Source organism: Nelusetta ayraudi, unplaced genomic scaffold, assembly GCF_046127955.1.
Source record: "Nelusetta ayraudi isolate G7.1 ecotype Tasmania unplaced genomic scaffold, CSIRO-AGI_Nayr_v1 ptg000005l, whole genome shotgun sequence".
NCBI lineage: Eukaryota > Metazoa > Chordata > Actinopteri > Tetraodontiformes > Monacanthidae > Nelusetta > Nelusetta ayraudi.
Genome location: NW_027466055.1, coordinates 5,388,490 through 5,402,500, shown reverse-complemented (window position 1 = coordinate 5,402,500; position 14,011 = coordinate 5,388,490). Strand labels below are relative to the sequence as shown.

At 48.1% G+C, this 14,011-nt stretch overlaps 1 protein-coding gene across 1 annotated transcript in view; it reads right to left on the bottom strand.

The window, feature by feature from the left end:
• Positions 1 to 13,798, bottom strand: part of LOC142904731 (RNA polymerase II elongation factor ELL2-like) — a 22,615-nt gene extending 8,817 nt beyond the window's left edge. The window contains exons 1-3 of the mRNA XM_076051016.1: positions 13,564 to 13,798; positions 13,071 to 13,118; positions 1,258 to 1,385 (exon numbers count right to left, since the gene is read on the bottom strand). Of these exons, the coding sequence (XP_075907131.1) occupies positions 1,258 to 1,385; positions 13,071 to 13,118; positions 13,564 to 13,701 (314 nt within the window). The 5' untranslated portion in view covers positions 13,702 to 13,798. The remainder of the gene's footprint in view (positions 1 to 1,257; positions 1,386 to 13,070; positions 13,119 to 13,563) is intronic.
• Between the last annotated feature and the right edge of the window lie 213 nt (positions 13,799 to 14,011).

The window sequence follows — 14,011 nt, the reverse complement described above, 5'->3', positions numbered from 1 at the left end:
GAGCTCTAATAGTGACTGTGTGCAGCATGGAGTGGCTTTGTGGAGGGGAGCCGGCCCAGTTGGTGGTTACTGGATGTTTTGTCACAGGCCAGATATAGCCCTGCAGCCTGCCATATGTGGGAAAGCCAAATATCCTGATTCAGACGAGCATAGAGCCTGTGGAGAACCGAGAGCGTCGGCTGGCGTGCAGTCGGAGATCTCGCTGCAAAACAAGAATCAGCTTGAAATGCAAAAATCAACTGTTTTCTAACAATATGAGTCTCTATACTGCCAATGAACTCCTAACAAAATAAGATAATGTCAGAACAATATCATATCCATCATTTCATTCTTTTGCTTGCTTTTAGGCAGCGTGTGCTTAAACCTGGGATTCTGGAAACCTTGCATATCGGCGCCCCCTGTGACAACTTCCAAACAGACGGAAAGTCAATCAAAGCATCAGTGGCCAGCTTAATATGCTGATTTCTGGAGTTCTAAAGAGGGTTCTCTGCTAGTTAGTAGTGCAAAGCTGCTCTGCTGGGGTCCGGGAAGAAATAACAAGCTCTGAACATGGGTTGAATATGAGACTTTTAAAGTTAATACATAAAAACTGGTTGAAAATGGATCACGGTCATTGTATTTTGTGACTTGCGGTGTTTTTTCTCATTTAAGTTCTCCAAACTGCATATGGAATTCAAGAATAACTCCTCACTTTTCCTTTTTTTAAAAAAAATTGTGTGCACAGTGAGGCTGCAACCCCCTCCCCCACCATCTCTCCCCTCCCCCGCATGCTGCTTCGCATCTTCCCTTTGGCTTTAGCCGTCTGGAACTAGAAAGAATCCAGAGTTCAGACCGCAGCGAGCCAACTGGCAGCAGGAGACAGCGGCAGCGGGGAAAAAAAAACCCATCAAGTATTGACTCCCTAGGAGAGGCAGGCAGGCAGGTCTCAGAAATAAGAGGCGCAGCCCAGAAATACGCTCAAAATTACTAGTGAGCCTCGCTGAGTGCAGTGAGCGGCAACTGTCTCCTCTAATGACTAGGGAAGCCACGGTATGCAGATAAATACATACTAGTACGTATGACCACCGTCAAACATTAAAATGCTGATTTTGGTGATTATGCCAACTGCAATACAATTTAAGACAATACCGTTCAGAATATTGGCTAAGTTCAGAGTTAAGGACAAACTGGGACAAAATCCAGGAGACAAACAAAACACAGCGTCGTTATGAAGGAAATACAGGAAGATGAGACGTTTGAAGATGGTTTGCAGTCTACCTGGACACATATTGGTGAACGCAGTCGAAGCTGGCCTGAGGTTGATCTCTGCTGTCGCTGGATACGTAGAAGGAAAAGACGCGCAGGGCAGAGGGCTGCTCAGGCGTGGGGGCCGGAATCTTGATGTACTGAAATGAAACAATGGATCATTCAGGGGATGTGTTTGACCCAGCCAAAAAAAAAAAAAAAAAATGATTAGTTGAAAATTGTATTGGCACAAATTTCCACCACAACACAAAACAAAGCAAAACAGCATTATTTACTCAGTACAATTTCTTAAGAGCCACACAAGAGAAGAGCACAGGGCGAACCAACACTGTTGTGCAATCGATACGAATTCAAAATGTGACCACTTCTAAAAAAAGCCAGCAGCACGAAAGCCGAGGCCGGGACTCTGAGGACATTCACCTTCTGCAAACCAGTCAACTGCAAACTGCCACGTTTATGACCGGTTTCCACTTTATTTCTGCACAAATGAGGCTGCATAAATACCACGCAGGGACGAGATCAAGACTGCCAGCCGCGCGGTGTTACTTTAAATAAATCTCCCTGGGTAAACAGTGTTTTTAAGCGCCCGCTCCACTGAGGCGTCCCGAGATCTCCTCGCAGACTCAGCGGAGCACACTGGAGCCAAAGCTGTAACCTCCAGGGCTGCCAAACGAACACACACACACACACACACACACACACACACACACACACACAGAGGCATAATAACAGATCAGAGAAGAAGGGACGATCAGGGGGAAAGAATCAACCCAGATCTGATCAGAGACGGAATCAGAAGCCTTTTAGAAACGGTTCTAAAAGCACTTTGCATTAAGAGTGACTAGAAAAACGTGCATGAGAAGCACGGCGGGAAAATCTAGACGCGTGAGCGCAAGAGGCTGAGAGGAAAAATACACAGAGAGGCTCCACAGAGCGACAGTCAGGAAGTCACATCTCAAAGTGAAGAGTAGAGAGCAGAGAGCCACACTGTCAACACACACTCAGCAGTTTCACGCCGATCCCATTTTGCAGGCTGCTCGTCTTATTTTGGAAGAGGAGGCAGATCCTTCACCCACATCGTTGGGACATTTAAACAAAGACATTTGAATAAAAATAAATAACTTAAAATGGATTTTTAATGCTGGTGAATGATTATTCTCGATACAAAACGACTGTCGGACATCCATGGAGTTTACTAATAAAGCACAAATTATAAATATAGATATTTTAGATATTTTAAAATATCCAAAATTAACCCACGATCAAGCCCTTGTTTTGTAGTTTTATTTACTAGCTTCATCACTCTGGCAGAGGATAAAACTAACTGACAAGCACTTCATAAAAATATATTAACTGAAAGCGAAAACAACTTTGCGCGCTTCTGGTTGTCATTATCTGCAGCAGAGAAGGAGATAAATCACCTCTCAAAGAACAAAAGAAAAAAAAAGTGAACGATGAACACAGGCAGTGCGGCTCAAAGGCTCCCCAGCTGCCGGGCCAAGAGCTCTGATGTGGTTCTGCTCAGGTCTTGGTATCTTGGTCTGTGCATATCAATCCTTCAGATGTCACCGACAAAACCGTTCTGCAGTGCCTCTCATGTCTACAATCAAAAAGCAGAATTGGCTGCGTGCACTCTGGATGCATTTGCTGTTTTGCATGACTTTTTCTTTGACCATCTGCAAAATTCCTACAGCTGAGGAAACTTCAAACTGTTCTGATCTCTTGCTCCGCATCCTGAAGTCAACAGCATTGCGCCAGTGTGCAGCGGCACACGCTCCGAACAGAATGCCTCACAAAGCCACACGGCGAAGCCTCGATTAAATTAATGACAAAAACAGAAGATGAACGGCGGCGCCCCGCTTGCACGAGGCAACCTTGACCACGGTTGCGCGCAGCGCTTTCGACGTTATCAGCGTTCAAATGCATCTGGTTTGTGATTGTATCACATTGGTCCATTAGCAGCACTCTCAGCGACAAACACTCAAAAGCCTGTAAGCTACTGCTGGATGTCTCATTGTTACCAAGAGACAGGCGTCACAAAAACATGTTGTGATCACAGCGACCGGCTTAGCGAAGGGATCAGCGCGAGACAATTTTTGCTAACATTTCACATGACTGTGCATGCACTTTGTCGGACTGCGCGGCAATTAACCAGAAAGTCATAAAGTTCAAAGGCCTGTTATTTCAACTAGTGCCTAAGTGACACAAATACAGGGCACTAATAAATACACAGATATCGTCCCTCTAACGCACCGTGTCCTTTCTCAGATCAGATATGTAGAACTGTGCCTTGGGAAAAAAAAAAAAATATGAGACACAAAAGAGCTTCAAACCTCCGTTGCAAAAGTTTGGTTTAATCAGATCTCTGTGTGCACAGCAGCTCCCACGTCCACCAATAGTCTTCTTAAGCCAGGCAAATTTCCTCTGCTTGCTTTAAAAGCAAGCAGATGTGCAACTCTTTGTTACCGCAAGCAGATTGTTGTTAAATGCACTTTAACTTTGTTTTAGTTTCAGTTTCCAGTCAACCGCAGCTCGTCAGGTGAGTCTGGAAGGCTGCCATGCACAGAAGCAGAATGTGGGAACCAATGAGTGAAAAAGACTGCAAGGACTATTACACTTAAGAAAAACTTGCAGGTTTTGTTTGTTTGTAGCAAAGTCTTGCTGCGTTCCGTCTGAATCAGCGGTGCAAAAACGAGCACGGCCGCACACGCAGAGCACTTTACGGTGAAACACAAACAAACCTTTTGTCTGTTCTGCAACCCCCCCCCCCCCCGCTGCCAGCCGCTCACCTCGGTGACCCTCTGGTGAACCTCTGAACTTGCAGCTTCTTCAGATGCCCAGTGATGCAAGGCGCCCAGGAGCCAACAATGGCATTTCTACTCATGAGCAGACTTGTTAACCCCCCCCCACCCACTCTACCCCTGCCCCCTGCCCTGCCTTCTTACCCTTTGCACAAACAACGACATGCACGGCCAACATTAGTAGGTAGGTGCAAACTGGAGCCCAGCCAACCGAATAAACCTTTGGATGTGGTTGACGAGATATCGTTGTTTGCCGTTACCACCAGAGAGAAATTCTCAGGCAACTAGTCGGTCGTTTGTTTGGTAGCTGGCATGTTCAAATGTCAAGACGCTTTGAGCCTGGGTGTGTGTGTGTGTGTGCGTGTGTGTTGTGAATGGAGAGGTTTCGTCAAACACTCGCATGTGGGCCAGAAGAACCGGTGGGAAGAACCGTCTGCAAATCTACCTGTCGCCTGCTTACAAACACTCGAGCGTCCTTGAGGGCGTGGCCTGAAGTCCAGGCATAAAAACAGAAACGCATCTGGAGAAACTGCCCTACATTTGGAAATGGTTTCGGCTTCTTGGGACCAAAAGGCCAAACGGATCAGTTTTGGCTTTTCGGCGTAATCCCTTAAATCAAGTCAATCCACTCCAGTTCATCCCCGCTACCGCATTTTTACAGCTTTATTGCAAAGAAAATAAAATAAATACCGTATTTCTATGGCGCAGCCTTCCGCCTTCATGACAGCAGCCTCGCTTTGAGGTGTTAATCTTGGCACGTGACTGTACGTCCATCTGTTTCCTCACCCGGCCTGTTTGTGGCCGTCAGGGAAACTCCTCTCTCTCAAGTTCCAGAATTTTAATCACGGCCGCTCTCCGGAGAAAAGCGAAAGAAAAACCGAGGCGCAATAAAAGCTGCGGGCTGAGCACTTTTTTAAAATATCCGAGGAGGCGATCCTGGACGCGGAGAACCCTGAGGAGGTGCGACCGTCGCAAGGCGTCAATTTGTCGCAAAGGTGCAATTTGGCCTTGACGCAACAGGTGCAGCTCAGTGTAGAGGAGGAAGAAAGACACAGCACCTGTTGGCGAGTGTGAAAGTGTGCGCTTGTTTTCAGACTGTAACCTCACAGGCAATTCTTGCCCCTCTGCATCATATTTGCATCATGGAACTTTTTCAAACGTTTTATTACCTCCAGCAGAATTTTAGCGTTATATGTAGCAAAAGCAAACACATAATATAAGCTATATATGTTTGGAATATATTGATATATAAAGGCCTCACAGCAAGAAGGTCGTGGGTTCGATTCCGGGCCTGGGACCTTTCTGTGTGGAGTTTGCATGTTCTCCCTGTGTCTGCGTGGGTTCTCTCCGGGTTCTCGTGCTTCCTCCCACACTCCAAAAACATGCATGTGAGGTCAATTGAACACTCTAAATTGTCCGTAGGTGTGCATGTGAGTGTGAATGGTTGTTTGTCTCGATGTGGCCCTGCGATGAACTGGCGACTTGTCCAGGTTGTCCCCTGCCTTCGCCCTAAGACAGCTGGGATAGGCTCCAGCAGACCCCCGTGACCCTGAGCTCGGGACTAAGTGGGTATGGAAAATGAATGAATGAATGATATATAAAGAGTCAGCGGAATTTTTTCCACACACATCAGGAAAAGAAAAACCTTTATGTCGAATCGCCGCCAGTTCAACACCTGCTGACACCAAAAAACAAAACCAGCCATTTCTCAACTCTTGACAAATTGAAAAGTCACAACGGAGCGTGCAGCAACACAATGCCGAAAGAAACCGCAGCCCCGTCTGTCATACACACCTCGGCCGAGGCCGGGACGGAGCGACTTTCCCTGCCCCTCAGTCAACGGAACAAAACCTGTGAGAGACTGCTGTCGCTGCCCACAGCTTATGTTTCCTGCGAGCCTTCGCCTTGAATGCGCGGCTGGGGTGTACGTCTCATGAAGCCCATTGTTTTCACATCCTCTGCAGCCTGAGTAATGGCCTTCGGAAAACAGGCCGTCTTTTGTTGCGGTCTCCTCCTCGGCTCCGGAGCGGGATGCCGCGGCACCGCTTCCCCTCGCTGGCGGTGGAGGAGGGTGTGGAGGAGGAGGAAGAGCAGGACGAGGAGGAGGAGGAGGAAGAGGAGGAGGAGGAGGTTGAGGAAGACAGCGTGTCTGCTCTGACAGGTGAGGGAGGGGAGAGAGCTGGAGGCCAGATGTCTGCCGAGATTCACACACACACACACTGGTGTTGTAGTCAAGACCGCACCGACCGAGGCCGAGACATTATCAACACTAGAGAGTGTCAAGATCAAGACCAGACCAAGACTTACAACAAACCTAACAACAAAACAGAAACAAATGACCAGTCTCTTTTTTTTAAATTCAAGTTTGCTTCTAAATGGAACAGCAACATCTCTTTTCAGCAAAGGTATCTTTCCATAATTTTCTTTAACATTTCGCAGCTTTGCCAACTATTTTGAACCATTTTCAAAAAAACAACTTTTCTTCATAAAATAAAAAAAATACATTAACTAGGAATAAGGAGGTGTGTCACTGTGGGTGTCACAAACAGAGCGGTAAACGGCCAAAGCTGGATTCTTTTCCATCATTATCTGTCATTGCCGTGTTGGCTGAGTCCTGACTGGCTTTGATCAAAAACCCAGAGTCCGTCCAGTCTGAGACAGAGACGAGACCGAGTCCGAGAGGAGACAGAGACCCTAAAAGCAGAGACCAAGACCAGTCACTACAACACTACCACACACTTCGCTTCAGTCTCAGACAGACCAGACGGCCGCCACCCTCGTCCTCACTGCGCTTCAGTACACTTCTTCATCTCATCGCAAACAAAAGAGTCAAGTCGTTCCCGGGGGCCACAACTCAATGCAAGTCATTTTAAGACAAGCGAGCCCCCCCAAGTTCCACAATGCGGGAGGTGGAGGAGGACGGCGGCGGTGCAAAAACAGCGAGTGGGAGGATCAAGCGATGTGGGTTGGGACAGCAGGCCAGGCGAGTGAAAAGCGAGAGACCTTGTGCGTTTTTTTTGTTGCGATTCACACATTCAACTCCTGAGTGATCGGAGCAGCTCAGCTCAGCTCAGCTCAGCTCAGCTCGGCTCGACTCGGCTCGGCTCAGTCTGCTGCTGCCGCGTCTCTTTCCAACACGGCGGCACTGGGTGATTAATGCGGTTGCCTGGAGTGGGAGACAGTGCATGTAATCAAGCCCCCAGCCTGTAATCACCTTCCACTCCTTTTCATTTGCAATTTCACAGGGGGAGGGTGTGTGTGTGTGTGTGTGTGTGTGTGTGTGTGTGTGGCGGGGGCAACAAGTTTGTCAGCGCTGTGAGGGAAGAGAAGGTCGGGAGTGGAGGAGCAGCGGACGGAGGACGGGGAGGAAAAGGAGAAAGAAGAGGAGGAGGAGGACTAGGAGGAGGACTAGGAGGAGCAGGAAGAGGAGGGGGAGGAGCAGGAGAAGGATGAAAAGAGAAGCAGGAGGAGGAGCAGGAGGAGGAGCAGGAGCAGGAAGAGGAGAAGGAGGGGGAGCAGTAGGTGGAGAAGCAGCAGGAGGAAGAGCAGGAGGAGGAGGAGGAAGTAAGAGGAAATGTAGGAGGACTAGGTGGCCCACGAGGAGGAGAAGGACGAGAAGGAGAAGCAGGAGGAGCCGGAGAAGGAAGAGGAAGAGCAGTAGGAGAAGAAGGAGGAGCAGCAGGAGGAGCAGGAGGTCCTGGGAGGGGAGAGAAAAGGGAGCAGCGCCGCAAGAATTCCTTGAGGTTTCCGTCTCTGCTGCCAAGAACGACACGTCTCGGGCAGGTGCCCCGAGGCTGAACCGTCCACTGCAACAACTTGTGGGTCACCATGTCTGACACACACACACACACACACACACACACACACACACACACACACACACACACACACACACACACACACACACACACACACACACACCAAAAACTCCCTTTTCTTTCAGCGTGGGGCTTCCACATGCGTGGCGGCCTGAACCCAGCCGTGCACGTGCACGTGCGCAGGCAGCAACAAGTGCTCTTCTATGCCTCATTAACTCACGTCGTGCCACTTTCTGCTGCCGGGAGGGAATCTGGACGGGGACGCGGTCGCTCGGCTCCACGTCTCCCAGCTGCCACTCGCTCGCTCGGACAGAGAGCACCACAGTTTTCTGGAGCCGCCGCTGGATGTCAGAAGGCCGCTTGTCTCCCGTCGGACACACAAACCCTCTCCTAAATAAATATGTGAGCTGATTCGTCCGCAACATTTTCATTCTAGGCTCTCTCTTTCTCTTTCTCTCCATTTTTATTTTTTTTATATATTTCAGGCCCCAACCACATGTGGTTAAACCATCATAATCCCTCAACAATCCACTCATTGTGGGCACACACTTATTATTGCGATCTGGGAGAAAACAAAACACGCTTGAAACACGTATGCCGGGAGCTTACTAGAATAATGCAAGAGCTTTTGCGACGAGCGCCAAAGAAGCGTTTTGCACTCTTGCACTCTTTTCTGCTTGTTGGCAAAGGGACAGTTCGCCCCAAAGTTGACATTTCACACACTTTTCGAGATACATTTTGGAATCTGCACAGTTCTTGGGTTACAGCGGAAGCTCGGGGAGTGATGGGGGTGGGGGGGGGGGGGTTGGAGTGTGTCACTCACCGGTTTCTAAAAGTCATAAGTCCGCTCTGTCTGGAAAAGCAGCTGCATTTGCGCCACGTTTTTAACCATCCACTGTGCGCCAAGTTCCACTAGCAGGTCAATTAACTTCCCAGGCTTCCGAGAGCTCAAATCAATGTCTGCATGCCGCAGAGGCATATTTATATTATATATATTTTGCAACAGTGGGCAGCGGTTAGCACTGTTGCCTCGCAGCAAGAAGGTTGCGGGTTCAATTCCCGGCCTGGGGCCTTTCTGTGTGGAGTTTGAACCTCATGGGTTCTCTCCGGGTTCTCCGGCTTCCTCCATCAGTACAAAAACATGCACGTGAAGTGAATTGGAAACTCTAAATTGACCGTAGGTGTGAGTGCGAACGGTTGTTAATTTTTCTACGCGGTCCTGCGATGAACTGGCGACTTGTCTGGGGGCGTCACCCACTATGACAGCAGGGTTGGGCTCCAGCAGACCCCCAAAAACCCTGAGTTCAGGAAGAAGTGGGTCTCGAAAATGAATGGATGGGTGGGTTAACGTTACTGTTTTTGAGACAAATTGTGACTGGCAAGTGCAACAGACTCCTGGGTGACAGAACAGCAGGAGCACTGAGACAGCACCCAGCTACTGCGCCTTGGTGCTGCATTTATTAGTTTGTTGCTCAGTCTCGTTGAGAGTGGAGGTAACTGGTCTGAGTCTAGACGTAGCTCATGGTTCACTGACGGGACGATTGTGATGAAAAAAAAAAATGTTGCCATTTAGTCTCCACTCCATTAGTTCCACAGCAGGGATGTTTCTGTCATGCTTGGCACAAACAAGACCTCGGGGGCAGGCCTCAACACATCTGGACCGCAACTCATTCGGGCTAATCCAAAGAGAGTGAAAACACAGACTGCATTCCCCCGCTCATTGTTATTCAAATTTGAGGAGGGGAAAAACAACACACAATCAGTGGCGGGGGAGGACGACACTCCGGGGATTTGGGGCTTCAGTCGGCCGAAAAACACCGGCAACAGGCTGAGACGTCAGCGAGCAAAACACGCATGGCGTATTTACAGAAAATAAAGCGACAAAAAAAAGAGGAGATGCAAACACAACAATGTTACACCCCAGTCAGCGGGGGGACCGCTAGGGTCCTGTCTGGGGGCACGGACCACTGCACAATGAGCGGAGGAGGCAGACAAGGAGGAGGAGGAGGAGGTGGAGGAGGTGGGACTTGAATAAATCATGTCTTTGGGCCACACAGGGCACATAAAAGTCGTAGACAAACACACAATAATCTCAATCGCACCCGACAAATGCCGGCGCTGGCTGCACATGTGTGCGACAAACTGGAGTACATCATTTCAACACAGTGTTTATTACCATTGTGCACCAACTGGCCAAAAAGGGACATGTAAAAAAAAATGTGAGAATGTCATTAATGGGCCACAGTTTGTGTCATTTGCTTCTCTTTAACTGCAGCAAGACCCAGCGCCAGCAATACGCAGTACACCATGGGGGAAGAAAAAACACTTTCATAAATGTCTGAGTCAGGCAGACAGGCCAAAGCTAAAGCAAACTGAAGTCATGATGCCTCACAGTGTAATCAAGACCATTACAGGCTCCATAATTACCTCTAAACACTCATTTGGTTAATAACTTCTGCGACCAGCGCAGCACCCAGGGAGGGGGACGACGCTCTGTGCAGGGCCTACGCTGCTGCATGCCAAGCATTCGATGATGAAACAAAACATGTCTCACAAAGTCAGTTTGACTTTTACCAAGCTTGCTCAAATCAATAACCGTTCAATAACGGCAGATTTTTTTGAAAACGCTCTTGGAAAAAAAAAAATCCATTTACACAAAGCCGTCTTCAAAATGTTTCCCACACGGAGACGCTGTAAATGACTGAAAACAATGTAGTACCTATGCCAGGCCTGGTGTGGCGCCATAAGTTTACTCCCTGAAGGCGGAAGAAGACGAAGAACACCTGAAGAACACCATGTTTAAAGAAGCAGGAGCTCGCTAACAACATTAGCATCAGTGAGAACAGAAAGAAGGATTGCTGGCGAAAAGACGGTGTGGATAAACGACAGAGTTGAACTTTGACTTCGCATAACACAAAGCCTGAGCTAAGGTTGACTGGGCGCTGTGCCAGTAAAAGTTCGCCAACATTTCAAACTTATCCACCCTGAGGAGTGTTTTCAAAAATGTGTGGTTTCACTGAAAATGCAGTTTTGTGTAAACACAAGGTTCAATCGAATAAATATTTCTGCGTTTTAAGAGAAGCGCGAGAGGCAGAGAGAGCAGAGAGACTTTCTGCTTCCTAAGTGATTGACCCTCCCCCTCACTCCCCAAAAAACACCCAACTGCACGTCCCATTAGTTCTCCGTGTCTTGCTGAAATCGTGACATCAACAGAGACGGAAGCCAAACAGCTGCTGACCAACTGACCCTGCACTCCAACACTTGACCCTAAGGTGGAGACTCTCCTTCCCAGTAGACAGGGTCGCCCTGGCAGTTAGCGGGGGGTGTTGGTGAGTAGGGAGCCGACGCTGAATCCCTTGAAGGAGTATTTTTTATTTTTTTTTTGCAGACAGTTGTGCAGGTTTAGGCCAATTTTCTAACCACACAAGCTATCGGCGTAAAAAAAACAAAAAACAAAAAAATCATCTTGTTGTGACAGGAGGGGTTGGGGGTTGGGTGGAGCAGGGGCATCACTTTTCAACCAGGCCATGCAATTAGACTGACAAGTAAAGTGTTCCCTGAGGACACAGCTGCTTCTGACTTCAGTCAAAACACTCACACGGCGCAGGCCACTGACTGGCTACGTGACAGTTCAGCTTCAGTAGTCAGTGATGCGCTAACGCTCAACGGAGAGAACGCACACCAGTTGCGACACACGTTACAACTGTGTAGCTACAGGATGATTACCAAACACACCCATTTTATTTACAGCTACAGTGGCGCGGTTCCTGTGGGTGAATCGAGTAGATGGGGAGATTTAATAATTGCAATTTGCAGCTACGAAAACAGAAATAAAAGTTTTAAAAAAGGCAGCGTTGTGAGTAAGGGAACTGCTGATGTTATCATTGAACCCGCACAGCAAGTATACTACTGCAAACTAAGTATGCGATTTGAAATACCCTTCAAGTCTCTCCTAGCCTCAAAACTATTTTTTTTAATTCAATGATTATGATAAATGATTATACTTTCCAGGCAAGTTTCAAATAAAAAAAATGAAAGACTCAAAAATGAAAGTGCTTTTCGTGTGCAATATTTTGTCTAGGTTTCAGTGGAATGTTTTTCGGAGAACATGGCCATCATTTATCATTTAGCTGCTGCAGTATTTTCCAAACTACAACACTGGACAAGAGCTGTGTATAGTTAAGAAGCCCATATATCCACCAATCTATGGGCCACTACTGCTTACGGCAGGGAGAACACAAACCCTGAACCTTCCATCCCAAAGAGTTTAAAGTGAAAAAAAAACACCATTACAGGCACATATTGCAGACAACATAACAGAATGTGCATATAAAATAGGCCACCAGGTGCTGGAGCTGTGAAATTCTGTCCCTTATGATACATCACAACACTTTTTTTTTTTTTTTTTTTTGCACCACCCTGGCCTTCGAAGTGTGTAATCCAAAATGAGAGCTTATCTGCACCAGGTGAACCTGTGCGTGCTCCCCATCTGATGTGCAATGACTGCCTCTCCCTTCACTGCTGACCCCACGGCTCTGGTGAATGTGTGCGGTCCTCCCTCGCTCCCTCTCTCTCTCTCTCCCTCCCTCACTCCTGTCCTGTTCCCAGCGCTGCTCGCTGACCTAACAAAGCCTCTCCACAGTCACCCGCCTGACCCAGTAACCTGCAAGCCTCCTCCTGTCCTATCTGCTGGGAGCTCCCATCTGAGCCGCAGCACGCGGTGGGAGCCAGGGTCGTGTGGGATCAATGTAAGCTCGAACGCATGCGCAGAAAAAACAAGTCACTGCAAAAATCATCATTTAATTTTTTTTTTTTTTTTTTTTTTTAAAGTGAGTCGATATTTTGCATTTGAAAAACCCCCCCCCCCCAAAAAAAACACTGTTCATTACTATGATTTAACATTAAGAGTTTAGTTAAAGCATTTGTTTGTGAACACAGTGGTTGGGTGAGTTGCAGCAATTAATCAAATAGGAGTCTGGCACCCCTGCTGGGTCCTTGAAGGTCTCAACCAGGAAATTGTTGACTTTCACTTCAAATTCTACGACTAAAAAAAAAAAAAAAAAAAAAAGGCAACGCACAATGCACGCAGTAAAGATACACTTATCAGTGGTATCTTTGGTCAAACAGACTCCAGACTGCTTGAAAATATTCAATCTTTCAGAGTTTAAATATTCACAAATTGCACAAACGAAACAAAGCTGCTTACCCCTTGACTTCCTTTGAAGCGAATGGATGGTTGGCTCGGCAGAGAGCCCTGAGTGGAGACAGGAGAAGAAGGAACAATGTATGGACTCCAAACAAACACATCTAATCACTTGCCTCCACTGGAACCCGTGTGTGTGTGTGTGTGTGTGTGTGTGTGTGTGTGTGTGTGTGTGTGTGTGTGTGTGTGTGTGTGTGTGTGTGTCAGACCAATTTTCAACTGTCAATTCGATAACTAGGGCTACACTCTGGACCGCTAGTCAGATTTCCAAGGGACTCCAGCGATTCCAACGAGCTTCAATAATTTAACTTTTTTATTTATTTTTATTTTTTTTATTTTATTATTTCGTTCGCTAGTTTCAAATGACACACAGACGCGGCGATACAAGCGTGACAAACATCACGGAAACGTCACAAGAAAAGTCCAAGAAGAAGCAGCAGCAGCAACTTTTCAGACGGCCCAGCGGGCGGGGGGGGGGAAGACGCCGAGACGGTACCTTGAGGTTCCGGTGAGCCTCCAGCGCTCGGAGCGCCGTGTCCGTCAGCTTGACGTGGTACAGCGTGCTGTTGGCGCTGCTCCTGCTCCGTCCCCGGCTGGAGAGCCCGTACCGCTGCTCCTGCCTCAGCGAAGCCATCGCCGGCTTTATTTTTTTCCTCCGCTGGCCCCCAGCAATTAGAGCCGCTTTCACCCTGACTGACTGACTGACTGTCTCTGTCTCTCTCTCTGTCTCTCTCTCTCCCTCCCCGCACGTCCCGACACTCTCCCCGTGACGTTACGCCATGGGCGGAGCCAACGTGACAGCCAGCACGGAGAGGCTCCGCTGAAGGTTTAAACGGGGGAGCTTAAATCGTTTTAGCTGGGCCCGTGGCGGTGTTTGGACCGAACCGCTGAACATCAACTGCTCGGTATGTAGTCAGGATGGTAGGGAGAACACACGCCAAAGT